We start from the raw sequence: 21,452 nt of genomic DNA on the forward strand, positions 1-21,452 counted from the left end.
AAGATTCCATTATTTTCCCCCTGGTTGCCATATTACACTGTTGTCTCCTATTGAACTTACAATATACTAAACAGCTTCATCTCAAGGCAGATCTTTTCTTTGATGACTTGACATCTGGTCATTCTTATCTAAACACAGCCAGGTTGGCCTTTGGACAACTGTCATAAATTCCATCATCAGAGCCATACTTCAAGTTTATCTGGCATGACAGGGCTGGCCAAATCTCTCATTCTGTAATCACTGGGCGTTCAGGGTTCCCTCCATGCTATTGTCAACAATAACATTTTTAGGACATCTGCTGTTCTCCTTCACCATTTCTCTTTGTTCTAAACTTCTATTTAGACACTAAAGAAGCACACTTCTTTACTACTTGGTAATAGCACACTTATGTCAATGCTTTCTCATATCTTAATTTCAAATCGTGTCCTCCCATCCTTACCCTGAATTTAATACGAGTAGTCATTTGCTCTTGTTAGACCACAGGAACCTTTTCAACCAACATTTATTAAGTAGCTATGTGGCATGGCAAATATCATAATAGAGTGTTGGACATGAGACAGGAAGACCTGATTTTGAATACTTCTACAGGATATACTTACTAGCCGTATGACTCAAGGGAAGTCACTTCACTCTTCTAGCCTCAGTTTCCTCTTCTGTAAAATGGGAATAATAGCACCTACTTCCAAGAGTGATAGGAAAGATAAAAATCAGAAAATACTATATAAATAGCAGCTATCCTTATTAATACAAACACCCAATGTGTCTAAGGCTACTCTCCATAACTCTAAAGGACTATTCTGTAGTAGTAGTAGAGGGAGTTTCTTTGTGAAAGTTTCCTACACCAGTAAAACCACTCAAAAAAAAATGTGGAAGGCACCAAAGAAGAGCTCAAATATTTTCTCGTAATCTAATCATTGAATCTCAAAGTGGGAAGGATGCTTAGAGGTTTTCAAGTCCAACTCTAACATGAATCAAACAAGATTACTAAGCATATTGAGTTAAGCTTTGTCACATAGGTGGTAAAATCAAAAGTATATTTGAACATTGGCATGAAGGTCTTTGATTTCTGAACATAGAAAGCTACTTCAGACAGTAAGTTTACAGTCTAAATGAGGGGTGGGGCACCTGAAGCCTTGAGGCCACATGCGACCCTCTAGGTCCTCAAATGTGGCCCCTTGGCTGAATCCAAACTTCACAGAACAAATTCCCTCAATAAAAAGATTTGCTCTGTAAAACTTGGACTCAGTCAAAAAGCCACACCCGAGAACCCAGAAGGCCACATATGGCCTCAAGACTGCAGTTTCTCAATTCCTACAAAACTTCTCTTGGCACTCTAGGAATAGAGACAGTCACGCCAGTTAGAAAATCTTAGTATTCATCTGCAGTTTTCAATGCATAAATTAGATATAAAGGCAAACAGGGATCTGAGTCATTGGCCTCAATGAATTAAGTGATTAGGTCTCTTGCCACCACCCCGCCCTGAGTCTGATCCCATAGCCAAAACACACAGTCACTAGAATAATATTTAAGGACTCATCTTTATTTTGGGTAGCTACTCAGTTGGGGAACAGACCTACACTTGTCCAAACTGACAATTTCCTGGCAGAGTGATCATGGGCCTAGATCTACAAAGAAAGTTTTATTGTTGTTATTCAATCATTTTTCAGTTCTGACCCTATTTGGTGTTTCCTTGGCAGAAATACTGGAGTGGTTTGCCATTTGCTTCTCCAATTCATTTTACAGATGAAGAGACTGAGGCAAACAGGGTTAAGTGACTTGCTAAGAGCCACATTGGTAGTAAGTGTCTGAGGACAGATTTGAATTCAGGGTCTCCTGATGCCAGGGATGGCACTATTCATGGCACCACCTGGCTGCCCCAGAAGGGAACTTAGAGATCATCTGAGCTATACTCTTGCCAACCCCAAACCGAAGAGAGTCAATGTCTTTCTGAAGGTCACAAAGGAATGTCGAAAGCCAGCATTGGAGTCCAAAGGCTCTGGGTCCAAAGAACTCTTTCTCTTCAATAGAATTTCCTTTAGGAAAACGGTAGTTTTCATTTTTATCTCAGTACTTGAAGCACACAGAATAGTGCCTGCTACATGATAGAGCCTTAAATCAATTTCTTGTTGAATTGAACAAAATAAGAAAATCAAGGATAGAGGTCAGTTTACAAAATGCCTAAATGTTTAATCTGTTGTTTACCATCTCTTCCTATCATTTCCTTTTCCTTTCCTTCAAGGTCTGCGCTTTTCCTGTCTCCTACTTCCAGCTTCCTCACATTTCAAGTTGGTCATTTTAGGTATTTAGGTGCCACCTTTTCAGATGAACCATGCTCTACTAATCTAACAAAATCAATGAAAAAAACCCAAACCTCCTAAAGAGTCAACAAACAATAACTAACATACAGAGTATGATCAGACTCATTCCAAAAGAAGTTCTCCAATTCACTGGCTGCTTCAGCTCATTATCTCCCAGACTGCAGATTTTTACATCTTGGCATTCAATCTGGTTATAGCGTCGCAGAAACGACAAGGGCTGAAAATGGTGATTACACAAAAATTCTGGATTCCTCCCTGCTTTTATGTTCAACTGACTTTTATATGAGTCTAATGACACACCCAATAAATTCTAACCATTGGTGGCCAATGAGTGTGGGTGATGTCTCATTAACACACCAATCCCCAGTAAGCTTTCTAAATACACCAGCGGCCTCTGGGCTCAGTTTTGATGGGTTTGGACAATAGATCATATCTGCACATAGGAAGTGATGGATTTTTTTTCTTCCTGGAATTTAGTCAAAACATTCTTTTGAAAAAAAAATACAACAGTCTCATAACCATTAAACAAACAAAAAATCACAGCCTACACACACTAATTGGTTGGGTGTTGGGGGGGGAGTGAGGAAATGGTCGGATTTTCTCTACATTACTACTTTCTGAAAACTAACAAACAGAAGGGAGGGAAAGAGGCTACTAGTTGGCAATTTTCCCAAGAAAGATGCAATTTTCGAGGAGTGAGGAGGTGGTGGTGGGAGAAAGGGTTATTTTAGTCGGAATTCAAATACCTTTTCAAAGTAGCTAGCAGTGAGTAGATCATTGTTTTCCCTTTTGTTTGGAGTATGTGGGAGGGAAAGCATATGAAATATGTTTGTTTGACAAATATACGAAAAGTAATTAAAATTAATTTTGCTTTTTAAATTTCAGATTATCCCTTCAAGATAATGCCTTTCTATTACCACACTGAAGTAGGATCAGAAGTCATGTAAGCTCCTTGAAGGCAGAAGCTGCTTCAGCTCACCTTTATATCTCTAGCACCTAGCCAGAGAACCAGCCAGATGCTAAATATATGCTTTTAAAACTGAAATGAATACACGCTGAAAGAGATTGATTAGAAGACAAAAGCAACCATGGGGAAAATGAAGCATAACTTTTCAGATCAAGACATTAAAAAAAAAAAGAATGACAATCCCTAGAATGCAAGTAACCTTTACATCAATTAACTTTCATTTTGTACTCACCTAATCATGTCATTTCCCTGCTCAAGATTTGTCAGTGACTACCTTTTGCTCACCAAATATAGCCCAAACTCAGCAGATACACTTAAAGCTCTCTACAATTAGCTACTTTTCTAATCTTACCTTCACTTCTCCCCATCATGTGTGTCATGAGGGAACTTCAAAGGCCCCCTCCCCCATGTCTACAGTTTGCCTATCTTGACGTCTGCTTTTATTGTGCACCTCCAACTTAGCTTAGATGCTCCTCCATCTGGTGTAAAGGCCAGTTCCAACATGAAGCTGTCCCTGCTCTTTATCAGGAAAGATCTTTTCTTAGATAAAATACAGCATTTTGCTCATTCTTTATCTTGATCAATTTGACATTACAATAATGATTGTGTTGCTGTGAAATTATAAAATATTTGTTTCACACAATCACATAATCAGCATTACAAAGGGTTTCAGAGACCATCTAAACTAGCCTGTACCTGCACAATGATGGTTCTCCAGCATTGCTGCCATGTGGTCATTGAGCCTTTGTCTAAAGACCTCAGCGAGGGGAAATCCATTAACTCCTGAGGTACTCTATTCTACTTTGTGATTTCTCTAAATATTAGACAGTTTCCCCTAATATCAAGACTATATTTATCTCTTTGGAAATTCTACCCCATTATTCCCTGGATAAGACTTCATACTTTTTCACAGAACAGTCCTTCAAGTGATTGCAAGCAGCTCTCATGTTCTCCCGAAGGCCTTTTCTTTTCCACACTAAAATCTTCATTTCTTTTCTCTGAGCCCAATGGGACCTCAACTCCAGGCTCTTCACCATGTTGGTTTTCTCTGTTCTCACAATGCCGTACCCAGAATTAAATGCAAAATATTCCAGGTCTGGACTGAACAGGATAGAGTATTGCAGCACCATGACCTGCTTTGTTCTGGGATTATTCCTCCGGACATTTTACCTTTGATTATGCCTTGTGTCTCTCACACAAAATTGTCACCTTAATGAATACAGAGGTCACTTGCAGTTATTGAATAGCCTCCACATCTCTCCCTCACACAACATAATTCTTAGTATAAGGTCAGTTCTATAACATCACGTGCATGATACCCTCTTCTCTATTACCACTATTACCAATCAGCCAATAAACATTTATAAAGTGCCTACGATGTGCTGGGCACTGTGATAAAAGCAGAGGGCATACAAAGAAAGACTAAAAAAACCAAAACAAAACAGTCCCTGCTATGAAGGAGCTCACAGTCTACCAGCACCTTAGGTCCTTATTACTGTCTCCCTGGACTACTTCAATTTTAATTCAACAAGAAATTATCAAGTATCTACTATAGTACTAGGCACCAGGATAGGTGCTAGGGATAACAAAGCCAGGAACATAACAGTCGTTGTCCTCAAAGCTTACAGTTGGCTAGAATTCTACTGCTAAGAGTCTTGCATTCTGTCTCTGATGCATCTGTCATACTTTTGCCAATAATGCAGCATTGTGGGGAAAAGCGTTGGAATCAGGAGAGAATAAGTTTCAAATCTTGCCCTAGGTTGCTAGATTATTCATTTATCTGATCCTCAATTTTACTATCTATAAAATGGGGACAACATTTCTTATAATATGTGATTCATAGGATTATTATGAAGATCAGTTAAGATTACAGAGACAGCTAGATGGTACCAGCCCTGGATACAAAAGGACCAGAGTTCAAATCTGGCCTCAGACACTTAGTAGTTGTGTTACCCTGTGCAATTCACTTGACCCTGTTTGCCTTAGTTTCCGCAGCTGTCAAATAAGCTGGCAAAGGAAATGGCAAAAACCACTCCTCCAACATCTTTGCTAAGAAAACCCCAAATGGGGTCATGAAGAGTTAGATGCTACCACTCGACAGAACAACAACAAAACTGAGATTACGCATTCCAATGTTTTGCAAACTACAAAATGTTATATAGACATCCACTGCTGGGTTTTTTTTTTTTAAATGAAAGTTAGTGGGGCACTGTGGAGAGAATGCCAGCCTTAGACTTAGGAAGACCTGGGTTCAAGTCCATAGTCCAACATACCATCTTTGTCACCATCAACTTCACTCAATGCTTCAGTGCCACAGGCAGCTTTCTTACACTACTGATTAGATGCTGGTGTGTTGATTTGACTTGGGTCAGGGTATTTAGGCTTGGGAATCAGTGTTAAAAACAAACAGCAACAAAAATCTTCTTAACAATTAGAGATGTCTCAAAGTAGAGGAAGAATTTTCTCAAGATGTGATGGTTTTCTTCTCCTTGGAGCTCTTTGAGCAAAGACTGGATGACTCCTTGTGAGTTATGTCAGAGTGGAAAGTCCTGTTGAGTTCCCTTGCAACTCTAACATTCTGTGCTAATTGTTTCCTCAGTGTGATTCCTCTACAAAAATCGATCTCTCTCTCTCTCTCTCTCTCTCTCTCTCTCTCTCTCTCTCTCTTCTTTCTGTCTCTCTGTCTCTCTCTCTCTCTTCTCTGTCTCTCTCTCTTCATCTGTGAAATATCTTGGTCATAGCACCATACCATTTGTTTTGTGTCAGAGCAGGCGGCAGATTTCATCTTGGGGTTTCAGTTAAAGAATCTGGAAGTCAGGAGAATGGAAATGAGTTTTGTAGCACAACTTGAGAAACTCAGTAAAGTCTAAGTCAAATCCTATTGCCTCCAAGAGTCCTTTCCCTAGTTTCCTTGGTTAGTAAACACTTTCCCCTTTGGAAGTGACATATCATTCTGCTTTGTACCTCTTATGTGTGATAATCTTGTAATACCAAGTTGGTCTTATCTGTTCTACCTGACTGTAAAGTGCATGAGGATGCATGCATGGGAGCATGATGTAGGGATGGTAAAAAGCAGCATGGAGGCCTGGTTCCTGGCAAGATGAGGCTCTCCTATGAGAGTTGGTCAATCCAGGGAACATGCCTTATCCAAACTTTATACTTTGCCCAGCTATTAGAACAATGCGCTATAAACAGTGGATGCTTAATATGTTGTCAGGGAAAAATGGAAAACCTGGTATTCATATGAGTCAATAAAAGGTAAACATGTATTTCCTTTTGTGCTCAACACCCCAGGAAATAGAGAGCTCTCCAAAAATGTCACCTAGAGTTGGCCTCTACACTGGTCCTAACTGTTCAGCAGCCACTTAACCGTAGTCTGTTTTTACACTTCTTCTTGGACACCTTTTAAACTAGACCAGGGAAAAATAAAGTGAGAAATAGAAATCACAGGGTAAAGTATCCTTCCAAATAGACTGAGAAAACAGACAAGAATGAAGAAAATCATGCAACGTTCCTTTAGCCATCTCATTTTTCTCAGACACTATTCTTTTCTGAGGTTGATGGACTCTTGACTTCAAAACTTCTGGGTATTTACTGTGGCCATATGATCAGACTGTTTCAGTCCTGGATTTTTGAGACAGTTTTTGCCAACTGTTGTTCACTGTCTTCTGTCTTTCCCAACTGAGGAACAACCCCTCAGTAGTGAGGGGTTTTGGTTTGTTTGTTTTTGTTGTTGTTATTGTTTTACCTCCACAAAAAGAGCTGCCATATTTTTATGCATATGGGACACATTCCTCTTTCTTCAAGGACTCTGGGCCATTGGTGGTATAGCAGGGAAAAAGGCATGTACTGTTTAATGACTGTTTCATGTATGATTCTAAACTGCCTTCCAGAATGATCCAGAATGATCCATTCACAGCTCTACCAACAAAGGATCAAAATGCCTTCCCCACTCCCACCCCTGGCTTTTCAAACATGTCATTTCCCTTTGTTGTCATCTTTTTTTTTAGATCTATAGATTAAATAAGGCTGAGAACTGTGTTGAGTTGTTAGTCCTGGTCTCTTACTAATTTTAACTTTTTTCTAATTGATCATTAGAGCATTATCAAACACCTTCAATGCAATAAGCACAATGTTAGGTGCTGGGAATATAAATACAATAAATGAATAACTCTTACAGGTGGGACTTTTAAAATTTTATAAATGCAAAAGTGATAGCAGATAATAGGTGTGATTTTCATGGACAAAAATAATATTCTAATTTCTTCCAAAAAAAAATCCAGTTTTCTAAAGGTTGTAGCTTATTTCTGCCAAAGTGGGGGGAAAAAGTCATTCTGGTGTTATCTAGATATCCAAATGACGAGGCCACAGAATCATATAATTTCTCAATTGGAAGGGACTTCAGCCACTATCTAACTCAACTTATAGACAAGCACCTATGTATACTACAAAATACTCATACAGGTCAACACTGAGTCTTTTGTTGAAATCCTTCAACGAAAGAGAATGAACACCCTTCTGAGTATGGGTTCCAATTCTAGGGATCCCATTCCACTTAGAGATAATTCTGTTAGGAATTTTTTTTTCTCTATCATCAACCACAAACGTGTAATTTCTTTATTTCCATTCAGCTGATTTGATCTCACAAAATCCTAGAGTTGGAAGAGACCATGGACACCATCTAGTTGTGGCCATTCTTGTAGAAGGAAGCCCCTCTACAACACGCCCTTCAAATGGCCAATCCAGTCTTTGCTTGAAGATGTGAAGTAAAAGGGGTAAGAAAATGCCATGCTCTACTTCTCAACACAGCTTATTACAATTAGGCAAGACTCTAATTACAAGGTAGGTTTTTCCTTGCCTTAAGTTTGCATCTGCCTTTCTGTACCTTCTGCCTGTCATTCTTAGTTGTATTCTCTTATCCTGCTCAGAGCAGATATAATCTCCTTCAATTTATTATTTCATTTTTATAACATATATTAAAAAAAGACACATTTATTAAGTACTTACTATTGGCAAGGTATTATACAAGGGTCCACGGACACAAAACCAAATAGTCCCTGTCCTTAGGGAGTTTGTATTTCTCACGATCATCTATTGAATGTTTGAAAATAGCTATCATGTCCTCCATAAGTATACTTTTCTTCAAATGAAATAGCTCTGTTTGCTTCAACTAATCATCAGAAGACATGATCTCGAGCCCCTTCAACTGCCTAGTTTTTTACATTTAAACATTCTTCAACTTATAATGGCCACCTTAAAAAAAATACACATCCTGAAGGTCACACTCTAAATGTTGTATAGCCACAGTCCTGAATGGTACATTGTGTCACTATAGTGTATCACAAGGATCAGCATAGTTTTGCTTCTTAATATTTCAGAACAATGGTCAGAGTCATAATAGTTAGAAGTGGATCCAAAGAGGGAGGGAGGGAAGGTGAAAGAGAGAGATATTGTACTTTCACCTCAGAATGAGAGCACACCAATCTATTTATCAAAGCAAATAACCTTTTTTACTGCTTCCCCAACTTCTGAAACATATGTATATATATACATATATATATTATATATATATACATATATATATAATATGTATATATATACATATATATATATATACATATTTATATATATACATATATATATATAATATGTATATATATACATATATATATTATATATATACATATATATATATATAATATCACACACACATATATATATATATATATATATATATATATATATATATATATATATATATATATATATATATATATATATATATATATATATATATGTATATAGACCCTGCTCGCACTGTCAACCAGTTAAGAAATCATGGATAAAATATGAATGAGAAAATAGCCAAATTCATGGGACTGAAAGTAGAATTAATCTTCTTTTATCCTACAACGATTCAGAAGGTTTTGTGGTCTGTGCAGTTCATTTTAAAAGGTCCACTATCAGAATAATTTTGGGAGAAGCCATATTCCTTATTTGCCCTGCGTAAACATGTCAAACTATCTCACTTTCTTCTTGCACACCATTTAGTTCTTTTTTTTTAGTGGCTTTGTGTCCAAATTCTATTAAGGATGGCTGACATCACATTAGGTGCCCTTTGCATCACTTTAGAAAACAAAGTGACAAAGACCATTGCACATGTTAGGAAAATGTTTCACTCTCATTTCTAAAGCTGGCCCTGAGTTGACAGCAGGTTGTCAAAAATCTTCAAGAAGAGTTTCAGAGCCAGATGGATTTTCATCTGTATTGTAATGCAGTGGATGGAATGGAAAAAGCTACAGCTGGTTACTCTCTAAAGTAGAGTTTTCAGGAATTAAAATTCATCGTTAGCAAGCAAAACATAATGTATCTGGACTTCCAGTGCCTAGCATAGCACCAGAGGCATGATAAATGCTAGCTGACTTACTAGCTTCCGGAGAAATGGTGATTCCTGCATGTTACTTTTCCTTGGGAGCAGCTTGAAAATTGAATTTACAGCTTATCCGTCCTAGGAAAGGCCAGCTGACAGGTACTTGAGGGAACTGTTTCCATGCAACATTTACTCAGGATTATAATGTCCACAGAATTTCTACATCTGGAAGTGTTCTCAAAAAATATCTAGTTCAACTAATACATGAACAAGAATCTTTGTACAGTATTCCTAATAAAAACTTATTAAGTGTTTAGAAATGATAAATATTTATAAAGATCTGACCACCTCATGCTTCGAGTTGTAGAGAATACAACTCAGAAAAGTAACATAATTTAGTATAAAGAATGTTAGATCTAGGGCTCCAGAAATCATAGTTCGGTACTGCATATATACTGTGACAGAAGCAGAAAGACACATATATAGCATGCCATGCACACACACATATACACATGGGTTGCATCTGGGACAGTCAAAGACTGTGTTGACTTCAGCATAAAAAAGATACTTGCTATTTCTGGACCTAGAAACCAGGTTGCCAAAAGAAAACACCATTTGGAAAGTGCAGGGCTTCATGTTTTCTCATTATATTCATGAGGAATTCTGCTTCTCTTACCTATCCAAACCACTCAGTAAAATACACTGAAAGAAAATGGCAGCCAAGTAACTTCAGTAAATATGTGATTTCCAGGGTCCCTGAGGGCTCCCTCTGCATACACTTTTATGTTTCAGAACAAGCCATTTTAAAGCAATCTTTGATGCTTTTTTATTTCTGCTTCATTTTCCTCTTTTTTCAGTAGCATCAAAGTTGGACTTCCAGTTCTGTGGATTTCATATAATAATGTCTTATTCCACTTACTATTATTTTGCTTTTGAATAATATGATACAGAGGACAGCTCTTCGACCAACCTCAAAGAGGGGAGGACAGGATGAGAAGACAGAGTTTGAGGGGCATTGTGGCATAGCAGATGTAGTGCTGGATTCAGGGTCAAGACGGTATAGATTTCAGTCTTCTGGCATTTATAAACTGTGTGGCCACTGACAAGTTACCTAATTTCTCCAGGCCCTCATTTTCTCAGTTGTATAATGGAGATAATGACAATCATGACTCTACATGTAATACCTACCATCCTTGTAATGAGACTCAAAAGAAGGAATGTATGTCAGTTTGTAAATCTTAAAGTGCTATATGCATGTCTATTATTATTCTTAACAGTGAAATCACTGAGTAACTCACAGCCCTTATACTTCATTACTTTTCCACCTCCACATCTAAAATGATCGTTTTGCTTTTTCAAGGAATGTCAGGATTACAGATATTCATGCAGATGAGTAAAAAACGCAACAGAGGCTCATGCTAAGCCTGACTTTTGGATATCCTTGTAGGGGCCACACAACGGATGAGGACATATTATTACAAAACCCCCTTCTTTTTTGAAAAGGGAGATGAAACTCATTTGCACAGGGTCAGACTGTGGGAGAGTAGTGGATTGTGATGCTTCAAGGTTCCAGTGTATAAATACCACACTGAAAGATATATCCTTTCAGAACCCTGGCAGTCCTTTCATCCAACAGTGATAACAAATATAGCACTTTGCAGGAGAAATTGACTACAGTAATCATTTGATACTCCAGCTTTTGGTTCACGACCAAAAGGGCATGTTTGATTAGGTTCAGTATTTTTGAGTTTTGCTTCCTCCATGAACTTAGATGGAAAGAGGCCATACTTGCATACTGGCCCAGTTACTATTCCACAAATTCTGTGCTCCATCTCCAACATCTGGGCCTTTGAAGACGCTTTTCTATGTCTACAATGTACTGTCTTCCCCACTGCCTCTTGGAATGGGGCCAAAGCCTCTATCTAAGGCTTAACTCAAGGGCCACCTCCTGTGAAAAGCCTTTCCTGACCCAACCTTAGTCGTTAGTAAGTGTTCTCTTCCTCCTCCAATTATCATGCTTATATTGACATCCCACAGAATATAATATGAGCTCCTAGGGGACTATTTTTTCTCTTTGTCTTTGTAGCTTGACACCTCACATAATACCTTGTACATACAACATGTTTAAAAGAAAATGTGTTTTAGATTAGTTTGCATTTTACTGAACTGTAGAACATGCAGACAGGACTTTCATTCTGTTGGAGGAGAATAACCAACGCACATTTGTATCATAAGGAAAGCAGCCTGCAAAATTGAAGGTGCTTTACAAATATAGTTATTATTAACATTACTATAATTATTAGTAGTGTTATGGGTTGGTGGGGGAGGGTCTCTAAAACTTGGAAGTGGGTCTACTGAAATAGGCACAGACTAATAATGAGACTAAACATTTAAAATTTCATTAGTGGCTTAGCAGCTTAGATTTAATAATAATCCATTCAACTACGAGCTCCTTCAGAGCTGAAACTTCTCCCTGTCTTTCTTTGTACTCTTATGGCGTAGCACAGTTTCTGGCACATGGCAGGCACTTTCAATGCTCTTGGCCTTAACATTCAAACCTGAAAAGGACATTAGAGATCCATCAATTCGAACCCCTCGTTTTACAGGGGAGGTGCTGAAGGAAGCCCAGAGAGATTAAACATCTTACCCAAGATCACACAGGTAGGTAGTCATTGACGGAACCAGGATTCTAAACCAGATCCATTGATTCTAGGGCCTTTTCCACTGCAACACAACATGTGTATATGTGTGTGTGTGTGTGTGTGTGTGTGTGTGTGTGTGTGTGTGAGAGAGAGAGAGAGAGAGAGAGAGAGAGAGAGAGAGAGAGAAAGTATATACACGGAAAGGCCTAGACTTTTCCATTTAAAATTTTGTAGCAAGAACATTTTATAAAAAAAACAAAAAAAAACTTCAAAGATTATATAGAATACACACACACACACATACACGTATATACACATATACATATATACACACAAACATATATATACACATATATACACATATATACATATACATACACATAAACATATATACATACACACACATACACACACACACACACATATATATATATATATATATATATATATATATATATATATGTATGTATGTATGTATGTATATAGTTAAGCTTGGCTTCTGTCCACTTTGGACCAATAATGATTCACTGCTATCCATGGCCTTTTCTTCCTTTAATATATTTGGTAATTCATTCTCAATATTCTAAGGGATATACTGCATGTAACTTTGCATGTAGCTGATCCCTAAGGTAATTTTTTTTCAGGTCAGTTTCTACTCTCTCAATGCCTTATAACTTATCTGTCTGCTTATCTCCCCTAACTGCTAAAGGGAATTTATGCGTTTAGAATAAGTTCCTTGAAGAAAGGGAAAGACATATTTTGAACATGTCCAGAATGAAAGGAAAATGGAGAACCTGCAAAAACAATAAGAACTAGTCTTAGAGGTACCCCTCTCCTCTGACCCCCACTCTTCACACTGAAACTTGCCTGCTATTTTTTGAGACAGATTTTGGCGTTTTTCTCTGATACATAGCTTTGGAATATATTCGGTGCACAGGACATTTGAATGCATTGACAATATATAGCAAGGCTAATAAGTGCATTTTTTTCCCCTGCAGAGCAGCAGATACGTTTGCTGTTTCTCCTCAATAATGCCCAGCAATTAAAGAAAAGGAAGGGGATCGGAGTGGAGAAGCTTTTCCCAAAAGTCAGGGAGAGGAAAAAGAAGCAGAATCCTTGTTCAGGTACACTCCTTTGCAATGCCTTACTTATATCTCCTCTAGATGACCTTCCAGCTAAGTGCCACTATAAGTGATGCTCTTACCAACTCAGAGTCCAGGCTTCCTTCTCAGCACAAGGACATGGGATCAAAGATGTGGAGATGGGAAGGACTTCAGAGATCAACCTGCTTATCTGAGATTAGGAAGTCAGAAGAATTTTTAAGCAAACCTTAGGCATCCGAAAAGTTCACCAATTGCTCAGTCACAGAGGTGTTAAGTGCTGAAGGCAGAATGTAGCCCTTAGTCCTTTGACTCCAGAACTAGTACTTTTTCTATTCTGCTGTGCTCAATGGAACATGCCTGGCCATTTATGAAGTGAAGATCCCTCAAAACCTACTAAGTATATATTCCATTATAGTGAGGTGATGGAACATTTTAGTTGTAATATTGGGCTGGGAAAAGGATCTGCTTTGTTTTTTTTCTTAGACTGCCCATGAACTACTTAATCTAGAACTCAATTCTTTGGTGGAGTAGATGTCAGAGGGGCTGGATTGTACTGCTTCCTCTTCTCCAATATCTTTGCTGGGCTCTAGAGAGATAGCTAGAAGAGAGATAGGAGGATTACAGATTTAGAGCTAGAAGGGACTTTAGAGATAATACAGTCCAACCAAGTGAGGAAATCAAATCCTAAAGGGCATATAGCTGGCTACACATGTGTGTGTATACACATGTATATGTATATGTATATGTATATGTATATGTATATGTATATGTGTATGTGTGTGTTCAGTTGGCAAGTTGTGGAATCAGGATTTGAACATAGGTTCTATGGCTCTAAATATATGATCTTTGGATTTTAAGTTTAGCTCTTGCTACAGCAGCATATCATATCCCCAGGGATAAGATTAATCTAAGAAATACTTCCAGCATTTTGGGTAGATCCCTGGTTACAAATTTAAATAAACATGGATGAGACATGAATGGCTAGAGATCTATATTTTTGGAGAGAAAACCTACATCTACAAAATGTAAACTCCGTAAAGTCAGGACCTTTGTCTTCCCAGCATCTGGCATAGTGCCTGGTATACATTAATACGTGCTTGTTAAATTGTACTGAGAAGGCACAGGTCCACTGTGATACTTGAGTACACCATTCATTCATTCCTCGAACATTTATTATGGGCTATTCACCACAAGAATGTAAGCTCCCTGAAGTCAGGGATTGTTCAATTTTTGCCTTTGTATCCCCAGTGTCAAGTACTGTGTCTATTTCATTGATAAATATTTGTTGAATGAATAAATGAACTTTCTTCAGAAAGAGGGGTAATTAGGATATATTTTTAAAAAAGTGTAACCTCAGGTTGTTACATTTTCACCTATTTCCCAGAGCCCCCTCATTTTTCCTGAGTCATCCTTTTCTCATTTGCCACACTGATTTTCTATCGTCAACAAAAACAACGACGATAATGAGGTATTAGAGTTTTAACATTATCTCCAAGTGTGATGCATTTGTCATAAGTCATCCTCAACTCACAAAAACCAAACATTTGGAAACACATGAGTTGTCCTTCCAACGCAATGTAGACTAAGAGGATTGGAGGTGTGAGGGGAAGAAGGGCAGCATAAATGAAAGGCATTCTGGTGGCAACAACTACCTTGCAATTTTCCAACAGTGGTTTTAATAATGCACCTTCTCTATTACATTCAAATTACCTTCAACTAAGTCACTGTAGATCATACTGCCAGCCTATGTTTCTAGGCTGATTAACACATTATTCCCTGTCATTCAGTCTATACTCCTGTCAAATTGGCTTTCTTGCTACTTTTTATACACGGAATTTCATCTTCTGTTTCCATGTCTCTGTACATTCTTTCCCTGATGGATGGGATGCTATGCCTCTACTCCTCCTATTTCCAAGATCCTTAGCTCTTTTTAAGGTTCAACTCAAGCACCATCTCTTATGAGAGCCCTTTCTTTATCCCCCCAATGTGTATCTTACCTCAAGAAATTTTCTTGTACATATTAATTTGTATATATTATGCATTTGCTTATTTATGTTGTTTCTCCTAAGTAGAATGTAATTGCCTGATGGCAGGGATTATGACATTTTTTCTCTTTGTATCCCCAACACCAAAGACATTGCCTGTTTCATAGCAAGGGTTCAATAAATGTTTGTTAAATTGCCAAATTCTGATGAATTTTAAGTGGTCTGTATCAGTTATCATTTAAAGACCTCTGAGACCCAGACCTTAGGTCCAACTTGGACTTTTCAATGCCCAACCAAATCCTGCCATATCCCTTCATCCAACAGGGTGAATTTTACATTGGCTCTGAGGAATTTCCTTGAAGTTGTTCATACAGAGTGGACTTCAATTGAACTCCATGTGTTTTTTGGCACCTTAATGCTTACCAAAGCCTACTGATGGCCCTAATGAAAAGTAAAAATACCACAGCCTCCCCCCTAAAGGTTCCCCGGCTCTAGGAGGAGTCAGCAGCACCAGTCCCAGATACTGAGGAAAATAAGATAGCATGGCCGAAGAATACTGTAATATTTCTTTTCCAAGGGCATGAGGAGACACTCTAAACATCTTCCAGTATTTGAGCCACACTTCAAATAAGCTCTGTCCAGGTACAGAAAAAAACCAACAATATTTTATTTATAACCTTATTTTAGTTTTTTTTTTTAAACTACAAATTCTGGTTCTAGAGTCATTAAAAGATCATGGGATTTATAGATTCTGACATGTAAATTAATCTCTTATTTGTTTTTTTTTTCTTTTTTCTTTTCCACAGAAGGGTCCTCCTGGTAAATACAGAACAGGTCATTACATGAAAAATATAAGATTTTGCATTGTTTTCCTCTTTCTCTCTTATAAATCTATGTCTAATACTGCATTTCCCTGTTGGAGTATTTCATAAGGGCATGAGAAGAAGAAGAAAAAAAAAAAAACAGAAGAGACAAAATAGACTGAACCTCACCACTAGAATTCACCATAAAAATCCCAAAGTATAACAGAATTCTTACAAAATTTCCTAGACCAGTTCTTTAGGGAACTGAGATCTCTTATGAAAAATATGGCAAAGAGGGAGGGAGAGGAGCAAGGGAAGGGAGGGTAAATAAATGCAGCAAAACAGGTTCTGAGGAATACACATCATTTTGTCTGCTTTAGATCACAATAGAATTTTTAATAAATAAATTTCTTTTCTTTTTTGTTTTTTTTGTAAAGACACTTTTTTTGAAACAGTAGATTTAGCCCAGTCATTTGTGTCATTTTTTTTTTTATAAACCGTCTGTTTTTTTTTTTTCTCTGTAACTTTTGTAAATGTTTTAGATTTGAGTCTCTTGTACATTGTCTTTCGAGTTCATTCGAATCAACAACGGTTCATGCACTGAACTGTGTATTGAGTTTATTGTGTTAACTGTTGTGTGGTTGAAGGGAGATTTGTAAGAGTTATAGTGATTTAGGTGCTCATGTTCTATAGCAGGCTGGGCAAGTGGCTCTCTATGGGCGTGTCCCCTGTAATCTCATCATCCACATTAATGATCTCAACAGTCCGCGTGGGGGCGTGGTGGTTTTGCCGATGGTGCTGTTTCCTCATCTTGTAGAAGATGACCAGCATCACCGCTGCCATGAGAGTGATGGCCACAAAGCAACCAATGATAATCTTAGTGGTTTTCATCACCTCGTCGATTCCCGGGATGCCATTGTTTATATCGGTCACAGGGATGGTAAATGTTTTTTCGGTTGACCTTGTGCTCTGGGGCGTGAGAGAGGTGGTCACATTGGTGGTCTCCCAGTCGACGACTGGTGTGGGCCCCACATTGTTCTCTGTGGTTCGGGCCTCGTCCTGAGAAGGTTCCATAGTCTCTACGGTGACAGTGGAAAAATAGGAGAATGGGGTAGTGGTTGCTGCGGTCACATTCAGGGTGGCTGAAGCTGTGGTATTCCCGACAGAGTTACTCACCATGCATGTATACATGCCTGTATCTTGTATAGTTACATTAGTAAAATTTAATGTGCCATCACTGAGCACAGCAATCCGGACCTTGTATGCCCCATGTGTCATGACCGTCCCATTGGGAGTAATCCAAGATACAGAGGTCAGTGAGGTGGAGGCCCGACACTTGAGCTCTGCAGCCATGCCCTCTGTGACATTGAGGTCCGCGGGAGGCTCAACAATCACAGGAGCATAACAGGTAAAATAATTCTGGTCCAATTCCCCAATGTACCTGCCTTTCAGGTTTGAGGGTGTATTACAGCGGGCACAGCATGCAGTATTGGAGGGCGCCATGTCCTTTATCCACCAGCTGAGCCACAGAATATCACAGTTGCAGTTCCAAGGGTTGTGATGCAGATGGATCCGCTCGAGGTGATGGAGGGGCGTGAAGAGGTCATGGGGCAGTAAGGTCAGATTATTGTGTGCCAGGTTGATCTCTACCAGTGACTGAAGGTTATCAAATGCATTCCTTTCAATCACTTGTATCTGTGACTGGATCATCCACAATTTCTGAAGGTGCATCAAGCCCTGGAAAGAGCCCGGCCTAATGGCGGACAAATGGTTCCCAGAAAGATCCAGCTCATCCAGCTTGATGAGCGGTGTGAGGTTGGGGATCTCCCGCAGATTGCACATGGCAAGGTTCAGATACCTCAAGTTGGAGAGACCTTCAAAGGCCCCTTCCGAGATGTACGAAAGCCTCTTCAACTCTCCCAAGTCCAAGCGGCGCAAAGACGGGATTCGGTTAAAAGCATAAGAAGGGATGCTCTCGATGGGATTATTTCGCAGCCAGAGTTCCTTCAGTTTCGACAGGTATACAAAAGCTCCATTGGGGATGGTGGTCAACCGATTGTCAAAGAGCTCCAAAGTGTTGAGGTTTGCCAAACCATTGAAGGCCCCGATTTCAATGGTGCGGATGTGATTCCTGCTCAGCTGGAGGATCTCCAGGTGTCTGAGGTGTTTGAAGCTGTTCACCTTGATAATCTGAATCTGATTCTCGTGGAGATTCAGGAGCCGTGTGTTGGTAGAGATGCCGTCAGGGACCTCTCTGAGGTTCTTCCGCACACAGATGACCTTGCTGAACTGGTTACTGCAGGAACACACAGAAGGACAGGTTTGGGCCCTCACCAGACCAGCCACCACGAGAAGTTGGAGAGCCAAGAGCACCACAAGCAGGGGGTCAAATAGGGCCCTGTTAAACCTAGGACCTATCATTATCTGCTGTGGATGTAAGATCATCTTGTTCAACATTCATAATTTATCTGGGGTCGGGCCTTCTGGAGTTCAAATAATCTGAAAAAAAATGGAAACAATGAACATGTTAGATCTCTGACAGATATTCTTCTTGTGATACTGTCATTGGCAGAGGTTTTATGTTCAGACTCTCCATTCCCAAAATGAAGAGAATAAATAACCAGTTATCCTTATGGTGAGCTATACTATTTGCAACTGGTTGTGAAACGTGCTCTGACCCAATCAGCACATAGTAGCAGTTCAAGTAGGAGCATAAGAGAAAAGCGCAAAGAAATGGAAGAGAAGAGTGATGGGGCCTGCACACAATACCTCAGCAGCCACCTCAAGAAGTGAAGGGACCGTGATATTTATCAGAAATGCCTCAATGTCATCTTAAATGTCTGGATCATTGGATTATAGATTGAGAGCAGCAAGTTGGTTTTAGGTCATCTAGTCTAAATCCCACCTGCTATAGATGAGGAAAATAAGGCCCATGCAGAGGGAGTGGACTTTCCCAAAGGCACACAGCTAGTGACCGGCAGAGTCAGATTCTCTGCTTTAAAGCTAATCCAATTTAAATTACGCCAATTCTTATGAAGCAGCTACGATGTGCCAAGCATTGTGCTTGCTACTCATTAGGGACACAAAGAAACACAGACTAAACTTGATCTGATTTGTTTTGTTGTTTTTTTTTTTCTCCAGAAGATTTTTTTTTCCAACTAGGAAGCTGAAAAGAGGCAAGTTCATGTCTGATTTCTAGAAAAGCTCCATTACACTCAGATGACTCCCAAAGTGGAAGGGGACCTCTGCAGGTACCAATATTGGCTCTGGAGGCAGTGGATTCCCCCTTACTGAGAGTCTTTAGGAAGATCAGGTGATTGTTTGCTGGGGATATTGTAGAGTTAAGGACTGGGCTGTGCACCCAAAGAGTTCCCTTGAAAATCGTGAAATTTTATGATCTTTTTTTTTTTTTGGTTGGGCAATGGGGATTAAGTGACTTGCCCAGTGTCACACAGCTAGCAAGTGTTATGTGTCTGAGACCAGATTTGAACTCAGGTCCTCCTGAATCCAGGGCCGGTGCTCTATCTACTGCGCCATCTAGCTGCCCCCAAATTTTATGATCTTGAGTGACATTTTGCTTCAACATTGGACAGACTGGACTCAAGGTCCACTTATTATTTAAGCATCTTTTATGTGAACTTGCCAACAACCCCTTAATTTTTTTCCTCATAAAACAGCCTCTCTTTCTTTTTTGTGGGAGGGAGGGTGATCCCACATGCAAATACTGACAAGTTAATATCTAATAATGAAGTCTTTAATAACATTTGCTTCACTATGACAACTGAATATAATAGTCCTGATATAAAATGGATACCTTAGAAGACAGGTCATAGGGGCTTAGATTTAGATTTGGAAGGAACCTTAGAGACTAGCTGTAGTTTCCTTTTAAGAATGAGATAACAGAGGCTCAGAAGAAGTTGTGATATGCACAAGGCCACGTCGGTGGTGGTCCTCTGAGGCCAAAGCAAGCATCATTTTTTCACTACGGCAAACTGTCTCCTGTAATAGAGAAAAAAAGGAAGGGCACAGGACTAAGGTAAAAGCGTGATACATGCATTAACCATCAGCTTTAATTCCACTTGTGGGAATTCTTTTCTAGGAAAAAAAACTGTTTCTCAAATAGGCTTTGGAATCAGAGAAATTGAGCCGAAACACTACATCTGATGCATAGTACTTAAGTCACCCTGAGTAAGTAATTTATCCTTTCTGGGACTCCGTCTGCACATCTATAAAATGACCTCTAGGGTACCTTCCAGCCCTCCAAACCCATGTTGCTATGAACTATGACCTTGTGATATGCAGTAGATATCTCACTTCCCTGTAGGCTGCTTTTATTACTAGCTGTAAAGAGCTTTCCAAACCTTGAAGCCTCATCTACTTTAAGGCATTATTATCTTTTGCCAGCAATGTCCAAAGTACTACAATCTTCTAGGTATTATAAGTTTCAATAGCTCCCTATTACCTGTAGGTAATTAGGATGGTAATCATCTTTTGCTTGACATTTCAGGCCTTGACAATCTAGGTCTGTTGTGCTGGAATTAATGAACCTTGCTTGTTCTCACGTCCTTTAAGTTTTAGCCCAACTAGTTCTATGTCTCATCTCTGAGTCTTTGTGTAGACTCTTTTCTAATAATGTAATACTATCCCTTCTCACCTTTACCCCTTGAAAGCCCTGCCTCCTTTCTAGGATCAGCTCAGGTGCTGCATATGGCAAGAGGTCTTTCCTGGTTCCTCAGTCACCCCTGTCTCCCACTCCCTCCCTCCCTTCCCCATGAAAAATACTTTTTAAAAACAATTTAAATGCTTTTTGTATTCAGAGATAGCTGGTATAGTGGATAGAGAAACAACTTTAGAATTGGGAAGATGTAGCTACAATTTTGACTCTGGTGGATTCTACTGACCTTGAGCAAATAATTTAACCTTGTACTTCCTCCCAGAAATTTTTTCAAACTATAAGTAACAAAGCATGAGCAGATCTGTAATGGTAGGAGGAGTTTCCTCAATGTTAATTCCTGACACCAATAAACCTTGCTCTCTCGCTCTCTCTCTCTCTGTCTCTCTCTCTCTTTCTCTCTCTGTATTCTAGACCTGTGATCCATCCATTTTTGGTTATGTGTGTAGATTTTGTTTCTACTAGCAGAATGTAAGCATGTATGCTCCTAAAGAGACAGGTTTCCAGTTTTCTCTTTTTTTATCCCCATTGCCTTGTAAGGCCTCATTAGTAATAAGTGCCTAAGAAATATTCATTGAATTTAACTTAATTG

General features: G+C 39.0%; 1 protein-coding gene across 1 annotated transcript; it reads right to left on the reverse strand.

Annotated features, from left to right (window-relative positions):
- Positions 1–16,563: 16,563 nt before the first annotated feature.
- LOC110200975 (leucine-rich repeat-containing protein 4C-like) lies at positions 16,564–19,938 on the reverse strand. The gene is given in 2 exon segments (XM_020976378.2): positions 16,564–16,896; positions 16,899–19,938. Coding segments are annotated over 2 exon segments (1,917 nt in total). The 5' UTR covers positions 18,646–19,938; the 3' UTR covers positions 16,564–16,726.
- Positions 19,939–21,452: the final 1,514 nt, after the last annotated feature.

This window comes from Phascolarctos cinereus, unplaced genomic scaffold (assembly GCF_003287225.1).
Source record: "Phascolarctos cinereus isolate Bilbo 61053 unplaced genomic scaffold, phaCin_HiC Scaffold_9;HRSCAF=440, whole genome shotgun sequence".
NCBI classification, from domain to species: domain Eukaryota; kingdom Metazoa; phylum Chordata; class Mammalia; order Diprotodontia; family Phascolarctidae; genus Phascolarctos; species Phascolarctos cinereus.